General features: G+C 40.2%; 1 protein-coding gene and 2 long non-coding RNA genes across 13 annotated transcripts in view; 1 reads left to right on the forward strand and 2 right to left on the reverse strand.

Annotated features, from left to right (window-relative positions):
* KHDRBS3 (KH RNA binding domain containing, signal transduction associated 3) overlaps positions 1 to 19,840 on the forward strand; it is a 185,657-nt gene that overhangs the window by 123,089 nt on the left and 42,728 nt on the right. For 9 of the 10 annotated variants that reach the window (XM_077847354.1, XM_077847348.1, XM_077847350.1 and 6 more), the window contains exon 7: positions 18,043 to 18,125. In XM_077847354.1, coding sequence (XP_077703480.1) covers positions 18,043 to 18,125 — 83 coding nt within the window. Of the gene's footprint in view, positions 1 to 7,003; positions 7,154 to 18,042; positions 18,126 to 19,840 lie in introns of those variants that run through there. The other variant, XM_077847356.1, reaches the window with a different exon arrangement.
* On the reverse strand, positions 1,089 to 11,072 carry LOC144283362 (uncharacterized). Of its 2 annotated transcripts, none has more exons than XR_013351892.1 (4): positions 9,856 to 11,072; positions 9,286 to 9,410; positions 8,740 to 8,860; positions 1,089 to 1,273 (listed from the first exon to the last, which is right to left on the reverse strand). It is a non-coding gene; the product is annotated as an uncharacterized LOC144283362 (long non-coding RNA). The 2 variants fall into 2 exon arrangements; XR_013351891.1 differs by lacking the exon at positions 1,089 to 1,273 and adding an exon at positions 5,329 to 5,790.
* LOC144283361 (uncharacterized) lies at positions 11,424 to 18,761 on the reverse strand. The gene is made up of 2 exons (XR_013351890.1): positions 18,680 to 18,761; positions 11,424 to 11,545 (listed from the first exon to the last, which is right to left on the reverse strand). It is a non-coding gene; the product is annotated as an uncharacterized LOC144283361 (long non-coding RNA).

The raw sequence follows: 19,840 nt of genomic DNA on the forward strand, positions 1-19,840 counted from the left end.
AGTGAGCGTGTGGCTCTGAGTCTCTTGAATTCTAGAACAGAAGTTTTGAAAAATGTTTTAAAAATGAGATTTCTTGGGCAGCCCTGGTGGCCCAGCGGTTTAGCGCTGCCTTCAGCCTGGGGTGTGATCCTGGAGACCAGGGATCGAGTCCCGTATCAGGCTCCCTGCATGGAGCCTGCTTCTCCCTCTGCCTATGTCTCTGCCTCTCTCTGTCTCTCATAAATAAATAAATAAAATCCTTTAAAAAATGAGGTTTCTTTTCAAATGCATACTTACCATTCAAGATATATAAACTCGAGTTGCCTTGGAAATTTTAATCATACTATTTTCTAACTCATTTAATTATGACCGTGCTGCGCATCTCTTTCTTCATAGGGAGTACGTGCCACTCGGGGAGGTCCCCTGATAACTTCGTGTGTAATCACTGTAAGCTTTCGAGGCCAAGCAGATGGGTTGATCCCCTTTAAACATAAATATGGTAGGACATTCTAGAAGTGGTACACCTTCATCAGAATGTGGAAGCTCTGCAGGTACTTGGTATGCCCTGAGGATCCAGCTGAGATGTGTAGTGAGGGGAAAGTGGGATCATCCTGCCTCATCCACGTGGTGCAGTGCTGCCCACTTGCCAGAGGCGAGGGACTGCCAGGTGGATGAGGGGCTCTCCTGGAGCCCTGCTCTGCCCCCGGTGCACGGTGTCAGGTGTGGAGATGGAGCGTCTCAAGACACTCCCACTACAGCCCCAAGGGCTGTTTCCTCCTAGGACATCTGCCATTTGTTAACTTAATCTGTGTTTTAAAATGTCACAGCCAGGGGATGCCCGGGTGGCTCAGTGGTTGAGCACCTGCCTTTGCCTTGGGGTCCTGGGATCCAGTCCCAGGATCATGGGGCTCCCTGGTCCTGGGATCCAGTCCCAGCATGGGGCTCCCTGCAGGGAGCCTGCTTCTCCCTCTGCCTGTGTCTGTGCCTCTCTCTCTCTGCATCTCTCATGAATGAATAAATAAAATCTTTAGAAAAAATAAAAAGTCACAGCCAGTTTTGAATGGGAGCGGAAATCTAAACCTTGGGTTTCACAAGCAGACAGGCCTTTCCTGTCTCTTCTCCGGCATCATGGCTCCTTCTCTGTGGAAGATGAAATGTGCTTTAAGAACAACACTGCTCCTCCTGTTCTCAGTGTCCTCCTCCAAAACATGCCCCTACAGGGACTGCCGTTGACTCCTTTGCCAGAAGAACCAACTCTTCCAAATTTTCAGTGACTGGAAACATCCATGAAGGCCTTTAGGGAAATCCAAATATATTTCGTAAATGTACATGTAATTCTATAATGTAGATTTTGTTTGGAAGACTCAGTGAAGTCATGATCCTCTTTCTTTTGTGAGCTCACCTGGTTTTGATTATATAGTGAATTTGGGGACTTTAATTACAGAAGGGGGTTGTACCGATGGCAAATTTTCCCAATGCAGTGACTACTGGCATAATTTTTTTGACAGTTAACTAATCTCTAAATTGTTTCAATTATCTTGTTTTCCATAGTGAGAAATTTAATTAAAACAGAGTACAGATTGTGAAAAGGTTATTTATGAAAATGCATTTTAAATGGGAATTGAAAAGCCTAGGGACACCTTTTTATTTTAGATAAAAAGATGAAGGTTCTATAATTTTTTACATCCATTTTACTAGAAGCAAGAATAAGAGCCACATGCAATTTACTTGAAATGTCTATCAGGACTGTCACAAGTTGATCTCTTTCCTAAATTGCTTGAAAGGTTGACCTATTTTGGAAACGTAGAACTTTAAGAAATGATTTCAGATTTTAAATTTATGTATTTAGAGGTTGTTTTTTCTTCTCTGTACTTTAAACAGAACAACCAGAAAAGTGTTTTGTTTAAGAGCATGGAGCCCTATGGAATGACAGTGTTGTCTCTAGGACATGGAGAACATGCCCTAGAACATTGTTTCTGTAATGAGGCTTGCCCGTTGCAGGGAGTGAGCGATGACGGTTGTGTCTGAGCTACCGTGATAGAGGTGTCATGTCCCTCAGGTGAAATAAGGCTGAGGCAGGGAGAGGACTTGAGAACCATTGGAATAGCCCTCTAGTGGATCCCCTACAAGAACCTGCCATCTTAGTTTTATCTCCTTGGACATTAACTAGTGTTCTTGGAGCTCAGTCCTTGCCATCAAGCAGATCAGGGTCTAGGAAGAAACACTGCTATCATCCTCACTTTGAATCCTTCCATAATGACCTGTCTGTTTCAGGTGGTTGTTCTCTGTTGGATCCATGAATATACACCCTACTTAAGATACTTTTCTTAGAAGAGTGTGGTCACTCCCTTTATTTATAGAATTATTTCCCTTACATTTTAAGTTATTGGTAAAAGGTACCATGCCTTTTTATCCACAGGGCCTAGCATATAGTAAGTAATTAATATTTGATTTCTTGATACAGAAAAAAAAAACACAATTTAGCATAAGAACACCTGTAATTGACTTACACACAGAATATTTCAGGAGGATCAATGAAGGAAGATTAGCTGCTTGACACAATGTGGAAAGACCTAGAGGAGACAGCAAACCAAGCAGGGAAAGGTGCTAGCAGCTTAGGCAGGAAGAGCTGGAAGGCTTTCCCTGAGGTCCCAACATGCTGCTCTTCACAGGCATAGACCTCTGGGAGGGGCTGGCATATGTGGGCATAGCCCTTAGAGGTGTGACACTACTGTTGTATTGACAAGGTTCATTATCATCTTTATGCTTTTGCTTTTCTAGTTAGCAGAGTGTAAGGTATGTAAGAGGATGTGGAACCTTGAAAGATATTTCAGGGCTAAAGCAGTTTAAAATAAAACCACATTGTCAGATTGGGTAACACAAGAGGAAGGCCAGCTGGCCATCCAGATATGTCCTCCAAGAGCGGCATTGTCTGTCTCCTGGGGAGTTGATTACAGGATAGGGTTTGACCCTCTGTTTTTTAGGGGATAAGCAATATATTTATCACCATAGTTACAAGTAAAGGGAGGAATCAGACTGACTAGATTCAGATCTTTGCTGTGTCTTTAATTGCTGTGTAATTTTGGGTGAATTGCTTATCTGCTTTATGCCTCAGTCCTCAATTCTTAAATGGAGATATTAGTACTTATTTAACACATAGTGTTATGAAGATTAAACAAATTAACATACGGAAAGTATTTACGGGTGCCTGGGTGGCTCAGTTGGTTAAACACCTGGCTCTTGGTTTCGCCTCAGGTCATGTTCTTCAGGTTGTAGGATGGAGCCTGGATCAAGCCCCCCACCCCCACCCCTACCACCACCAAGTTGAGGGCTCCGTGCTCAGCAGGGAGTCTGCTTGAGGAGTCTCTCTTCCCCCCTGCCCCTCTCCCCACTCACACACTCTCTTTCAAATAACTAAATCTTAAAAAAAAAAAGTATTTAAAATACTGCCTGACATGTAAAAAGTGGTATATAAGTAATTTTGGTTTTGGCTCAGAAATCTAATTCTTCAGTTTACCGAGTAGCTTTGTCTCTCATGGCAGACCCTTGTAAAATGAGCCCTAGACATTAATACAGTAGCCCCTCTTTGTCTGGGCAGATCTGTTCCAGAACCTCCAGGGCATGCCTGAAACCTCAGGTAGTGCTCAACAATATAGTCACTATGTGTTTTTCCTATACACACATACTCATGATAAAGTTTAATGTAGGAATGAGGCACAGTAAGAGGTTAGCAACAACAATAAGAAAATAGAACAGTTATTGCGATGTATTATAATAAAATTTATGTGAATGTGGTCTTTCTTTATCTCAAAATATCTTACTGTGCTGTGTTCACCCTTCTTCTTGTGAGGATGTGAGGTGATGGAAGGTCCATGTGACCAGATGGAGTGAGGGGAATGATGCCGGCATGTGGCGTAGCAGTTAAGCTACCGTTGACCTCTGACAAGGGGTCACCAGGAAGGCCATCTGCTTCTGGGCTGTGGTGGACTGTAGGCAACTACAAGCACAGAGAGCTAAATCTTGGCCAAGTGGGGATTACTTTATATGAAGAGCAAATATCCAGGACTGTCCACACCCATGAAAACAGTTAAAATTAAAAAGATAATTTCCAGTTTTAACTAGAATGGGGTACAATAGGAATTCTCATCTGCTGCTGTTGGAACACAGACTGATAGAATGACTTCAGAAAAATACTTGATACCCCCTGTTAAAACTGAACACATGCTTCCCAAAGGCCCAGTAATGCTACTCCTGGGAACTGCTCAACAGAGGAGCATACATAGGTGCATCACAAGACTGGTATGAGAGCCAAGTGGGCAAAAACTAGAAAAAAAGCAAAATATCCATCAAAACAGGGGTGGATAAACAAGTTGCAATATGAAGATACAGACCAGTGCTTTCAGGCAGCAAAAGGGAACCAGCTGTTGCTACACAGGACAAGATGGACAGATTGCACAAGCACTGTGCTGGCACAGAGTAGTGGTTACCCTGATTCCATTTATGTAAAGCTCAACAGCAAGTTGATGGTGTTGAGAGTGAGGATAGTGGTTATTTCTGGGGGGTGGTAGTAGCTGAGGACAGGTCCCAGGGATGCCTCCAATGTGTGTGTGTGGGGGTGTTCTGGAGCTTGATCCGAGCACTGGTTACATAGCTGTGCTTACTTGGTGAACATTTGCTGAGCAGCACACTCAGGGCTGTACCGTTTTGTGCCTTCTTTTGTACTTGGATAAAGGGTTTTGAAATATGGCCAGTTTATTTATGAAGAAGGCCATACTAGACAGACCCGATACTCTTGTTTCTCACAGAACAGTCCCATCTTCCTGCGAGCATGCCTGCCCTTAGACCAGGTGATGATCCGAAGCTTTCTTAGTCTAAAAGCTAAGCAAGGAGTAATCTTAGTCTTAACAGTATAACTCTGATAATCTGGGCTTATGTTTTACTTGTAGAGAAACCTGTGCACTGTGTGTCTGGTGTGCGTTTTTGTGGGGCAGGGGCCCCTTCTTCCTGGTGACACAGAGTCACTTGGTGCCTCCCTCCTGCTGTCATTCACTGAGGGGCCGTCTTCTCACTGGGAAGAGTGACCGAATGAATCCATAACTGTTGATCATTCATTATTCATCCATTCATCCAGAAAGGACTTATTGAATGCTTCCTCCTGCCAGGGACTGGAGGACAAGGGTAGCAGAAAAGACAGGTGAAGCCCCTGTTCTCAGGGAGACTCCTTTGATGAGAATCTGCCCCAGATCTTCGAGCAGAGAGCAACTAGGAGAGGTGAAACAAAAACAACAAAGAAAACATCTTTAAAAAAAAAAGATTTTTATTTTATGTATTTATTTGAGAGAGAGAGTGCAGGAGCAGGCATGATGGGGGAGGGGCAGAGGCAGAGGGTGAAGCAGACTCCTCACTGGGCAGGGAGTCCACTGTGGGGCTCGACCCCGGGACCCCGGGATCATGACCTGAGCTGAAGGCAGGTGCTTCACTGACTGAGCCACCCAGGCGTCCCAAGAAAACATATTTGAAAGTGTAAGAGGTAACAAAGCACAACCAAAACAAAACAAATACTGTCCTGCATCTTAAAGAAAAGGGGAGCCAAAGAGGTTAAGCTCAGCATTTCTCACTGGTTTTTCCCTTGGGGCAGCCTTCCTCAACTGGGCTTCCTCATCTGATTCATGGAATATAGAAAACGATGCTATGAAAGTACCGCCTTTGTAGATGCTTAGGAGAGAAGTGAATTCACTTTGTACAGAGGGGCTGCCGTAGGGCATCGGGCTGCATTCTCTGGTGGAACCCTGTGAGGGCTTTTGCCAGTTCCTGAAGAAATAGCAGAGAAGGTAGTTGAGCATTAAAGAAATCTGGAGTTTGGAAAAGTTAAAAAAAAAAAAAAAGGTGAAGTTTAAAGCTCCCAGATTTGGTTGCAGAGGGTTGATAACCCCCCTAGGCTTTGCATTGGAGCTCAGAAAAGCACTCACCCAGGAAGTCCCTCCCTGTCCCTCGTGGGCCAAGGCTAAGCTGGAGTTGCTCATTGTCCTAGCCTCCCACCCAAAGCAAATATAGATTCTCTCTGGAGAAATAACTCAGTGTAGGCTTTAAATTCTTTCTGTAATTTTTCATATGTAAGTACAAGTTGAAGCCACCATAAGAAAAAACTAAGAAAAAACTAGAGACAGTAGATTCAAATAGCAGATACAAACTTCATATGTTCTTTATGATCCGAAACTAAAAGATGAGTTCAAGCAGAGAACTAGGAAATATAGAAAATATAGGAAAATAGGAAATATAGAAATACAGAAAACAGATAAAATACAAAATAGAACTATAAAATACAAAAAAGAACTGAGTAAATGGTTTTCAGCAGATTAGATGCCGATGAAGGAAGAAACAGTGTCACAGTCAAGTTAAATGAAGCAGGAAGACAAATCCTAGACAATACAGAAACTTTCATGAGGCACTGAAGTTTCTAGGGACCACTTCTTTCACTTCAAGCCTGGCAGGCCCCAGATGACCTGGCACCTGTCCTCCCTCTGGCTCACTCCACTCCATCTTGCTATCTCTACCTCAGGACCTTTGTGCTTGCTGCTCCTTCTGCCTGAAATATCCCCCTTCCCCTTAAACAAATCTGCATAAATGGCTCCTTCATTCACTTTTTGTTTTTGTTTTCTTTTTCTTTTATTTTTTTATTTTTATTTTTTTAATAATAAATTTATTTTTTATTGGTGTTCAATTTGCCAACATACAGAATAACACCCAGTGCTCATCCCGTCAAGTGCCCCCCTCAGTGCCCGTCACCCATTCACCCCCACCCCCCGCCCTCCTCCCCTTCCACCACCCCTAGTTCGTTTCCCAGAGTTAGGAGTCTTTATGTTCTGTCTCCCTTTCTGATATTTCCTACCCATTTCTTCTCCCTTCATTCACTTTTGTATGTAGAGTCCTTGCTTAAGGCTTCTCCGCTGCCTCCCCACCTCTTCTGTGTTCATGTGGTACTGTCTTTGTGATGCTTGGTTTTCTCTGTCTGCTTTCCCAACAGAATGTCAGCCCCACGGGAAGAAGGATGTGGTTTGGTTGTTCAGGACAATATCCCCAGTGCTTAGAGCAGTACCTGGCAAGTAGTAGGCATTCAACAAATGCCCACCTCCTTTGGAAATTGGAAAAATTGATGTAAAAATCTTTCGCATGATGTGCATAAGTGACCTGAATACAATTTAGTAATTCGAATCCCTTTCTTCCATCTTCATGGGATTTCTGGTTGAATTTAGTTTTCTTTAATTTTCTGTATACAGTTTTTCCTTCTCTTGTTTGTGAAATTTCTGGGTTAACCCCTTTGTTATCTGATTTTTGTTTATTGTATTTCTGAGCACCTTGTCAGATTCAAACGAATCTAATTCTGTCTCAGGTACGAACTGAGAGGAGAGAAGTCATTCTGTGAATAACTGACATGACTGTGTTTTCACAAGCTGTGTTCACTTGTGGATAGAATCACAGCTGATGGGGGCAGCCACTTTTTCATCCGAAACCACGAAACCACGGCAGTTCGTACTAGCAGTGGCTGAATGGACATGCGGACCTTGCAATTTTAGACAGTTTTAAGAATGTATCACATTTTATAAAAGACAAATACCTGGATAGCTCTGATATTTCTCTGGCCTAATAATTTGAGAGTGTTAAAAGGGATAGATCTTTAAATAAATCCCCCTTTATTGGGCAGGTGTTGTGTCAAGCAGCTTTCATACATACTTTTTGGTTAATCCATCCACAACCATTGATGATTTATGGATTATGCTTCCCATTTGGCAAATTATAAAATTGAGCTTTGAGGAGGTTAGGTTGATTTTCCCAAAGCCACACAGCTAGTAAGAAGCAGAGCTGGAATTTGAACACAGGCCTCAGACTCCAAAGACTGATAGAAAGAATTTGTAGGAGTCTAGAAGCTGCCTAATACATTCCTTATAGCTTATAAACAAACACCTAGGGATGTGATTTAATTGTCTAATTAATATTTTATTTAAATGATTATGGAAAATGTTCTTATTTAGAATTATTATTAATATTGTGATTTTTATCCTTAATTATAAAACAACTTGGTTATATGATATATTCATGGTCATTGGTGATACTTGACAAGGATATTATTTAAATCCGAGGGAAAATATATTTCTCAAAAGACTGTTTTTAGCTTAATGTTTGTTTTATAAACTCAAAATAATCATTATAAGAGTATAGACTTTTTAAAAAGATTTTATTTATTAGTGAGAGCGAGCCTGCTAGCATGAGTAGGGGGAGGGGCTTCAGGGGAAGGAGAAGCAGACTCCCTGTGAGCAGAGAGCAGATGAAGGCTCAGTCCCAGGACCCTGAGATCATGACCTGACCCTTAATAGACTAAACCACCAGACACCCCAAGACTATAGATTTTAATAAATTTTAGTGTTATATTATAAATGGAAACTTTTTGTATTTCAAAATGACCAAATATCACCATAATTAAAGTGAGATGTTATAGAGGGTAATTGTTTCCTTTTAAAAGGACTTAAAACTGAAACATTATTTTTAAAATAACTGTCTTTTGTAAATTCTTCTGTTTAAAATGGCTTTTCCCCGCTCAAATGTTATGCTTGATTTTACTTATGACAGAAATAGAATTAAAAATAGGTCATGCTATTTCCTTTATCCTGGAAAATCTCTTCTTTTCAAAGCAAGATTTCTTTGGTATTTGGTCATGTGTCAGTTGGAGTTTTATAGGTCGGGAATGGCAAATGAACACTGTACCTGTGTGAGAACATGTTTCTCTTTCTGTAGCTGTAGAGTCTACCAAGTGTCCAAATCACCCTCTCATTTAAATTCCACATAGACAACTTCACTGTCAAAGATAAAAACTCCGAGGTGTAGCCTGTTGAATAAGTAAGTCTTTGTTACTGAGGCAAGAATTTATATCAGTACACATTTATTTCCTGTCTTTGTTTGTTCACTGTTGTTCATAATATTCTGAGTCTAAGAGACAGAATACAGAATTTTAAAAGAGAATTTTTTGCTGAGGACAGGCAACGTTGGTAATGTTTGACAGAAGAATTTAGGTGAGGTCTTAGTAGCAACATTTATAGTATTTTAATAAATATTACATCTGATCCTATAGTATCTCTTCAATTTGCATTCATCTTAAAGAAGCTTTGCTGTATTTCCTGCCACTTGGTCTGTACTTAGTTCTTGTTGTCATTTGTTCATTCAGCAAGGTCACTGTGAGCCTCCGATGTGCCAGCAGTTGAGCATACGTACAAAAAAACAGGCAAGGCCAGGGCCTTCCCCTGAGGACCTTACCGACTCAAGGGTGAGATGGGAGGCAGGAGGGTAATGCCAGGTCTCTTGTATAGGCAGATCATCAGGTATCATGGAAGCACAAATGAGGGAGTGAAATTTCAGCCTGAGGTCTTCTGGTGGAAAACCTAAAAGGTGGTATCAGAGGGAACAGCAGGTACAGAGAATTTATAGCATGAAACGGTGAAGCTTCTCGAGGGTCTGCAGCGAGGTGCTACAGCTTCCCCTGCACGGTGTCTGGGTGGGATGCTGAGGCAGGCCCGCGAGAGGTTTGGCAATATGTGCTTTATTTGTTTTTACTTATTTAAATTCAATTAGCCAACATATAGTACATTTTAGTTTCAGATGTAGAGTTTGGTAATTCATCAGCTGCATATAACCCCAGGTGCTCATCACATCCCGTGCCCTCCTTAATGCCCGTCACCTAGCTACCCCATCCCCCCACCCCTCTCCCCTCCAGCCACCCTCAGTATGTTTCCCAGAGTTAAGAATCTCACATGGCTTTATTTTGTAGGAACAGGAGCAGTGGGGAGTGGAGGTTTATAAACAGGGAAGCAACAGGTTCCAACTCACATTTTAGTGGATAATTGTGGAGGAAGGTTTAGATAAGGGAGCACCAGCACTTCCAGGGAGATGAGTTAGAGTATTGTACTAGTCCAGCTGAGAACTTCTGGATGATTGTAGCACAGCCATCATGGGAATGCAGAGATTACAAGGAGGTAACTAAAGATTTGCTGCCAGGTGGAATGGTAGTGGGGTGGGAAAGCGAGAAGCACTGATTCTACCCAGACGAGGGTGCCTTCAGAGCTTTGTGTAGACTCGTGGTTTCTTAGCATTTTATTAGGGATGTGTATCATCTGTACTGCCCTACTCACAGGTACAGGACCCTATTTTAAAAGTGCAGCAAAGGAGATAAAACATCTTTTTGCACTGCATTTTAATAATGTTAGGGAGCTCTCCTAAGCATCTTCCAGAGGAAATCCATTAGGTTCTTAGAGCAAACAATTCATAATGCCCACTTTCTTCACTTTGGGTCACCTGAGGCATGGCTCTGGGGAATGCACTGACATGCAAAGGTATGCTCAGGGCAGGAGACAGGACCAGGTGGGGGTGGATCTGGCATGCTTTTTCCTCTGCAGACACTCAGTCCAGCAGTGGAGTGAGCATCCATGTATCGAGCAGCGCTTCCTATACTCCAGGCACTGTTCTTATTCTGTGTGAAACAATAAACAAGACACAATCTGTGTTTGTGGTGGTGGGAGAGGCCAAGAGTCATTTCCATGCAGTAATGGAGATGTGTATATCTGATCCATCGTTGGCATCACATGGATGTGGTAGACTCTGGTCTCATGGAACTGGGAGGATACAGGAGGAGAGGAGAGTCCTTTGAGCCTTACAGTGAAATATTCCCCTGGCAGAGAGGCGAGCACAGAGGCTTGTCGGGAGCAGCCCGTAGACTGGAAATAATTTTTGCCCTTGAGGCTCAGGACACATGGCAAAAAAATGAGGCTGACATGTTGACTGGGCCGTGTCACAAAGGAGAAAATACAGAAATGTGAGAAATTACACAAAGGTTTCAAGTGTAAAGAAAATCGTTCAACATGTCTGAGCACTGCCAACAGGGACATAGTGAGTTCCCCACCCCAGGTTCTGGAAGGCTTTTTAGAGTAGATTCTCTGCTTAGCTGTGTGATTGAACTAAGTCTGTGACATCTCCTCCCTACTAGATTTATGATTCTACTCAATTATTTGTTAACGTACAACAAATAATGCATTCACTATTAAAATTCCTGCTCTGGCCTCAGAAAAAAAAAATCCAAAGAGGAATTTCTCAAAATCAAATTAAATACATAAGAAAACAAGCAACCAGTAGTTGGGAACATTAAGAGCATTCAAGAAGAAAAAAGAGAGAGAGTGAGAGAGAGCTGCTGATTCCCAGATCTCAGTCCTCCAACAAAGAAGCCTCCTGTTGAGGGGCTCTTACACTGCCCTTCATCATGGAAACTAATGTTGAGTCCTTTCTGATTAAACCCCCCAGTTGTCTGCAATGACCTCCTCTCCTGCCTTGCAAAAGAGTAGCAAGTGATCAACAAGAATTCCCTCCACTCCCTCCTAGAAACTTACAAATGTACTTGCACCTACACTGAGCTTTTCCTCCTTCTCTCCTGTCACACTCTTCTTCACATTTCCTGGTATTTTTCAAGTGTCCATCGAACAGACAATTTTTGTAATGGGAGGAGGTGTGCCCCCATGGCCAAGGCCACCTGTGAAATCATCATGAAAGAAATTATGTGAGAATTGCAATTTTAATCTTTTAAAATCTTCCGTGTAAGAATATGGAAGTCAATAATTCAATGACCTAAACAATTTGAAAATTCAAGTAAATTTCTAGCATTGTCGTATCTGTCAGAATAATTGAACAAGGAATGAATGACCTAACTGTAGGGTTAAAATAGTATAGCACTTAATGTTTTAGTTCTTTTTTTTTGAAGATTTTATTTATTTATTCATGAGAGGCGCACAGAGAGAGAGAGAGACACACACACACAGGCAGAGAGACACAGGCAGAGGGAGAAGCAGGCTCCACGCAGGGAGCCCAACGTGGGACTCGATCCCGGGTCTCCAGGATCACACCCCGGGCTGAAGGCGGCGCTAAACTGCTGAGCCACCCGGGCTGCCCAACGTTTTAGTTCTTTAAGAAAGTTCCACTCATTTACAATCTTGATTCTTTAGGCATAGAAGTAGACTTCTCCACTTGGTGAAGCCACACTCTTTTCAGGCTCCTAACAAATTACTGAAGAACCACAAGCTCCGCATTGCCACACTGCGCAGCAGGACGACCTCGTTGCAGGTCTGGCCCTCCAGATTCACCCTTGGTCTTCTCTGAAATTGAAGAATTTGAAACCACGAGGTGGATCTTGTCATTCAGAATCTGAGTCCATGCTCCTTAACGTGGCCGTTCATGATCTGGTTCATGGGATTACTCAGTTTACTCAGTCTCCTCACTCTCTGCTCCTCCGCTTGCATCCTACAGTGTACCCACAACAAGCTGCTTGCTTCCCTGGATGGAAAGGCTGCTCAGATGTCTGTACCTCTACTGTTTTGCACCTGCTGTTCATTCTGCCTGATTTTTATTTTTAATGCATTTCAACAGCTGCTTTTGCTTTTCTCGGCTTTTGAAACTAAGTGCTAGCATTGGCACTTCTGGGAGGCTTCCCTCTCCATTCCCGCTTCCCTTTGGGCAAGTTTGTGCCACGTCAGCGCTCACCATTGCCATGGCATTTGCCATATCGCGTTACCATTATCTCTTTAATGATCTGTCATCTCTCCTGTGCCATCTCACACCAGAGTAGACGATGATGGTCCTTTTCCATTCATCATGTCTAACAGAGTGCCAGGAACAGGGTAGGTGGCAAGTGGAAGTGTTTTGTGTTTGTATTTTTTTTTTAATTTAACTTAACATTATTCTTTCCACTAGGAACACCAGCTTCTTTTAGTTTATTTGTTCACCAGAATTATCGGTAATACCTGCATTATATGACTTATTATTCAAATCACATCAATTTTATTGTTGTTTTGAATGTATCCTATCCGACAGCTTTCTCCTTCTTGCATTGGTCATTGGAAATCACCACATTAGTCACCTGCCTGTGGTGACTGGGAGGAACACTGGGGTTTATATACTGTGTGCTAATTGTATTCTTACATTCTTTTATTCTCCCTCTGTCCCTATTTATTGAGTATTCTTTTTATATGCTGTTCTGTCTTGTGCTCAAAGTACTGGACATGTACCTCTTCAACAAATATTAAGTTCCTCCTTTGTGAAAGAACATTTTTTAAAAAATTAGGTGATCATGTACAAAATGTATAAGCCTTTTCCTACAGAAACAGTACCATCTCTTGGTATTGATATTTGCTTTACAAAATGAAAATCATTATAATATAACTTCCTATTTAGGTATTTGTGTTTTCCTAAGCCACATAAATCGAGGTCTAATGTTTCATAGATGCTTTGTAAAAGAGAACAAACTAAGGTAATCACTTTAAAACCAGTTAGTTATTTGGCTCATACCCTTGCTGGCAGTAGCTTCTGATATTCTTCATCTGTTAGTTGTATTATTTTAGAAATCCATGTCTTCGTGGGTAATGCTTTAGGATAATAGTTATATGAGCTATCCTTCATAAAGTTCTTAATACATGTCAGGCATTTTATGGAATGTGTACATATGTGTGTGTACACAATTTCTCATCCCTTCAAAAAACTTAAGGGATTCACAATTCACAAGTAAAGAAACAGATTCTGATATATGAATGAGCCTTACTAATGAAATCATTGTTAGTAAATTATGGAAGCCCATCTAACTTCAGAACCGTTATCTTAGCCCTTGACTAAGATCTGGTGTTAATCAGTACACTGATTAACATTGGTAATACCAATGTTTCAAAATACTTAGGTGTTATATTTAGGCTCATTTAAATATTAAGTAAATACCAATCAATCCAAAGTCACTATGTAATTGACTAACACCAGAAACTTGGTAATCAGTTTTAGGGTAGGATTCATACTTTCATGGACATAAATGTCATTGCAATATCTTTAATTTAGTCTTATAAAATGATCATTTCTTTGGACCTTTTTGAATTCCACAATGCTTTTAAAATAACTGTAGTTGGGCAGCCCCAGTGGCTCAGTGTTTTAGCGCCACCTTCAGCCCGGGCATGATCCTGGAGAAATGGTATTGAGTCCCACATCAGGCTCCCTGCATGGAACCTGCTTCTCCCTCTGCCTGTGTCTCTGCTTCTCTCTCTCTCTCTCTCTCTCATGAATAAATAAATCTTTAAAAAAATAAAATAACTGTAGTGCACTTGTTATTACATCTGCAGAATGTCCTTGGTTTGAAGCCTATCTCCAGTAGCACCAGGAGGATGGCTTTTGCTCTTGTTGGAGTTTTTTGTTGTTGAGATGTAAGAGCTCTTCATATATTCTGAATATGAGACCATTATCACCATATGTGATTGGGAAATATTTTCTTCCATCCTATGGATAGTCTTTTCACTGTCTTGATAATGTACTTTGATGCATAAGTTTTTAATTTTGATGAAGTCTATTTTGCCCTTATTTTCTTTGGCTGTTTGTGCTTTTCCTGGTATATCTAAGAAACTACTGACTAATCCAAAATCACAAAGATTTACACCTGTGTTGTCTTCGAAGTGTTGTGTAATTTTAGCTTGGATACATAGATGTATGATGCGTTTTGTATTAATTTTTGTATATGGTGTAAGCTTCATTCTTTTTTATGTGAGTATCCAGTTATTCCCACACTATCTATGGAAAAGACTATTTTGTTCACCACCAAATTGTCTTGGTGCCCTGTTGGAAATGAATTAACCATAAACATAAGGGTTTATTTCTGTTCTCTTGTGTTGATCTGCATCTCTACTGTTTTGATTACTTAGCTTTGTAGTAAATTTTGAATTGAGAAGATATATGATCTATCCAGGAGGAAGTTCCATGTATAATTGAGAAGGATGTGTTTTCCAACCTTACTGGGTAGAGTGTCTCTTAGGTATAATTGGTTTCTTTTGTTGAAATCTTCTGTTTCTTTTTTTAGTTTTTAAATAATTTTTTTAGGTGTTCTTTTTATTATTGGAAGTGTGATATTGAAGTTCCCAACTATTCTTGAATTGTCTATTTCTTCCTGTAATTCTGTCAGTTTTTGCTGCATGTATTTTGAGGTCTGTTGTTATGTATGTGTACATGTATACATACATTTTTATAATTTCATCTTGATGGACTTTTTTTAATCATTATATGTGCTTTTACTCTGGTAATAAGTTTTGTCTTAAACTCTGTCTTGTCTGATATTGATGTAACTATGGTAGTTCTCTTTGGATATATATTTCCATGGTGTCTTATGTCTTTTTTGTACCTTCTATTTCCTTTTGTTGTTAGATACTTTTTATTGCATCACTTTAACTCCATTGTCATTTCTTTTTCTTTCTTTTTTTTTTTTTTAAGATTTCATTTATTTATTTTAGAGAGAGTACATATGCATGAGTGGGTGAGGGGTACAGGGGAAAAGAGAGGGAGAGAAAATCTCAAGCAGAGCCTGATGCAGGTTCAGCCTCACAACCCTGCAATCCTGACTTGAGCTGAAACCAAGACTTGGATGCTCAACTAAGCCATCCAGGCGCCTCTCTTTTCCTGTTTTTTTTTTTTTTTTTTTAATTATTTTCTTAGTCTGCCATACAGATTACAATTTACTTTTTAACTTAGGTCAGTCTTTTTCATAACTTATATCAACTTAATTTTAATAGTACACAAAAACTTTGTTCCTCTTTAGCTCTGTTCTTACCTGCCCATCTTTGTGTTGTTACTGTCATGCAAGTTGCAGCTTCATACATTGTGTGAAGCCTATCAGCATACAATTGCATGCAGTTGTTTTTTAAATCAAATAAGGGAAAAAAGGAATTACAGCAAAAACGTATTTATAGTTTTGTATTTCCCTAAGTAGCTGTGTCAGTGTTATTTACTTTTTCATGTTTCACGGATTCAAGTTACTTTTTAATGACCTTTCACTTTACCTCAAGGACTCCTTTTAGTATTTCGTGTAGAACATTTCTGCTACTGATGAATTCTTGGTTTTGTTTACCCAAGGATATATTAATTTTTCCATTTTGAAGGATAATTTTGCTGGTTATACAATTCTTAGTTGACAGTCTTTTTCTTTTAGTACTTGGAATGTGGAATCTCATTGTCTTTGGCCTCCATGGTTTTTTCTTGAGAAATTAGTTTTTGATTTTACTGAGGATCTATTGCACATGATGAGCCACTACTCTCTTGCTGCCTTAAGATCCTCTCTTTGTCTTTCAACATTTTGATGATGTTGTATGTACATGTGGGTCTCTTTGAGCTTACCCTACATGAAATTGGTTAAGCTTCTTGGATGTGGAGATTAAAGGTTTTCATCAAATTTAGGAATTTTTTAGCCATTATTTCTCTATTTAATCTTTTTTTCTCCTTACTTTCCTCTCCTTCTGGGTATCTCATTATGTGTATGTTCATGTTTGATGGTATCCCACAGGTCTCTGAGACACTATTCATTTTTCCTTATCATTTTTCCTTTTGTATCTTCTTCCTCAAACTGGATAACCTCAATTGATCTACCTTCAGGTTCACTTATTCTCTCTTCTGCCTAGTTGTATCTGCTGTTAAACCTCTCTGGTGTATTTTTCATTTCAGTTATTATACTTTAAAACTCAAGAATTTATTTGGATTCTTTATTATCTTCTATATATTCTCTATTTGGTGAGGCATTATTCTCATATTTTAGTTCTTTAGACACAGAATATCCCTTTAGTTTCTTGAATATATTTCAAATAATTGATTTAAAGTCTTTGCTTAGTAAGTCCAGTGTCTCAGCTTCCTTGGGGACAGTTTCTGTTGATTACTTTTTTCTTGTGTATGAATCATATTTCATGTTTCTTTGTATATCACTTAATTTTAAATTTTTTTTTATTTATTCATGAGACAGAGAGAGAGAGAGGCAGAGACACAAGCAGAGGGAGAAACAGGCCCCATGCAGGGAGCCTGATGTGGGACTCGATCCTGGGTCTCCAGGATCAGGCCCTGGGTGGAAGGTGGCGCTAAACCGCTGAGCCACCCGGGCTGCCCTATCACTTAATTGTTTTAACTGGAGATATTTAATTTAATGTAGCAACTGTAGAAGTCAAATTCTCCTTCCTACTAGTATTTTTTGTTTTTCTTTCATATTTAGTGACTTTTCCAAACTAATATTGTAAAGTTTATTATGTGTTGTCACAGACATGTGTCTCCTCTTACCTTAGTGGTCAGCTAATGATTGGGCAGAGATTTTATTGAATGCCTGGAAACTAAGTCCTTATCATATTGGAACAAGTCGTTAAGACTCAGCCAGTTGATTTACAACTCTTTCCTTGGCCTTGCCTTTCCTTCTTGTGTTGTACTTACAGGTCATCCTGAGGAGAGAGTTCAAGGCCTTCCCAGGTTTGCCCTGGGCATCTACCTGGTACGGTGCAGGCACACAGCCTTCTAGATTCCCAGGAGTATGTCAGAGCTATTTAAAGGGCAAATGGATATCTCATCCTCCCACTTCTCTTACTGGCTTTTGATTAGACTATTGTTTGCTCTACTGCCTCAAGCAGCTGAAATCTTATATAATTGCCTCTGATTATTTTCTTTGAATACCCCCAGGGAAAAGGCTTTTTGCACTGAATGAGCTCCAAGTCACGTCAAATGCAATCCTCTAAGAATGAGGTTTTGAAAGAGCTCCACCCTTCTCTGCTTCCTCCAGTGGCTCCCAGCCTACTGAGGTCCACTATGGTTACAGCTGTTGGTGGTCAGGGCTCCTGCAGAGCTGGGAGTGGTGGGTGGGAAAAGGGAAAAGGACTCATTAAAACATCCCAGAGCTCACCCAAGATTCAGACAAGCTTTTAAAAATGAGTGCTCCTTAGATCTCTGCAAACCTTTTGTTAATTTTCAGAGTTTTGAAAATGTTGATTCTGACAATATTTGCCAGTTTCTTTTTGCTGTAGTAGAGAAAATTTTGAAGGTTCTTACTCATCATTTTCACTGACATCAGTTTTATATTTTTCTTTACGCTATACCTAGATATATATTTAAATGTTAGCTGGATTAATAAACAGTCACTAAAAGAAGAGTGGTCCTTTTTTTCCAGAAACTTTTCTGACCTTTCTTTGTACTTCTCCTGTTTTACTTTAGGACTATGATGATGGATATGGCACTGCTTATGATGAACAGAGTTATGATTCCTATGATAACAGCTATAGCACCCCTGCCCAAAGGTAAGAGTTGATCTCTGATTACCCTGTTAACCACTTTTGCCCATCCACATATGTGTACTCTGGGAAATGGGGATAACCAGGCAGCAAGGGTAATGTGACTTGGTTTGCATTGTTTTTTGTTTTTTTAATTGGAGAAGCACTCTCTGTCTTAACCAACTAGTACATATTATTCCCCCCAAATTTATCATAGTATTAAAATAATGAGACTTGAAAAATAAAATTGAATTTTTTTTTTACCCTAAAAATTTAACTTAGTGTTCAATATATTCTAAGGAGGAACAGTGTCTACAAAGTCTGTGGCCATCCAAGTCCTAAGGCCCAAAATCACATCAGCAATATGTAAATATCCTACATTGTCAGTGCCTGAGGTGGAAAGCCCCAGAAGTTTTGTTTGGCATTCAGATAAGGTTTCTGTTTCTTAGCAGCAGTGATCCTGTTTTCTAACAATTTCAAATTCCTATTTGTGAATAATGAGTTAGCTCCAATTCATTTTCTAAAGAGGTGTTTACCCAGAAATAAGTGTTATCAGAGGCAAAACAGAGCTTGATAGTTACCTCTTGTGGTAATATACCTTGATGTTCACTGATATATGAAATCAGTGTTTATTCCTGTTCAGAATGTTTTCCTAAATGCCTAGAAACCTCTTCCTTTATGTTCAAAATTCTAAGTGGAAGACAAAGACATATATACAAAACAAAATATTGTCTTTATTAAGCATAAAAAATATGGACTGTATGGTTGTTTTGATGAAGTATAAATTCACCTCTGAACTCATATGGTGCCAGGCAACTTTGAATCAGTAGCTACCATTATGCAGTTCTAGTACCAAGATTGACACGGTTCTTTTTGGCTCATGTCAGAATTTTTCTCATATAACTTGTAACAATTAAGAACCTTCAGACTTGGACTCTCAATTGGTCTTTCGGAATGGAAGGCTGGCACATTGTGTTTGTATCCTTGACAGTCTTGGGACACCCTATGAGGACTGGTACTAGCTGGTGCTAGCCAGGACTTCACATACAGTATCGCATGTAAGTGTCCAGGCCACTTTATCAGGCATGTGGCACTGTTACCCCTGTGGAGATGAAGAAAAGGAACCCAGAGCACAGGATGAAGTATTTGCCAGAAATCCCACATGGAACCTTTACTCACATGTCTAATTTGAATGGTAACAGCAGGGGTTAATGTATCTCTATTTTACAGTTGATGAGATGAGGGCCCAGAGAAGTCAATGACCAATCCAGAATGTGAGCTCAGACTTAGAAAGCTTATAGCCTTTCCACTTTAAGCTGTGATCATGATAATAATAATGATGGTTGGTACCATTATTAATATGCTAGATCACAAGCATTCACTCCTTCAATCATTTATTCAGCCTGCACTACTAAATGTCCATCTGTGTTGGGCTCCATGCTTGATGTTTGGAATACAAAGATTATTGAGACAGAGACCCTTTCTTTGAAAAACTCATAGGCTAGAAGGAAACATTCGCTCAAAAAGCAGTGTGATGTTATCATTGAGAGGTCTGAGGAACAATTCAGTATTTCCAGAAGAAGCCAGTGCTAAAGTCTGGCTGAGAATCCTGAGGACATTTCACTGAGTAAAGCAAAAGGGGAGTGGGAGTCACTAGGGGGACGAACAGGGAAGGGCATTTCACAGAGCTGGAATGGCAGGGTACGGGCCGTGCTGGTGGAACTGCACTTCATCTGTAGAGC

This window comes from Canis aureus, chromosome 14 (genome assembly GCF_053574225.1).
Source record: "Canis aureus isolate CA01 chromosome 14, VMU_Caureus_v.1.0, whole genome shotgun sequence".
NCBI classification, from domain to species: Eukaryota; Metazoa; Chordata; class Mammalia; order Carnivora; family Canidae; genus Canis; species Canis aureus.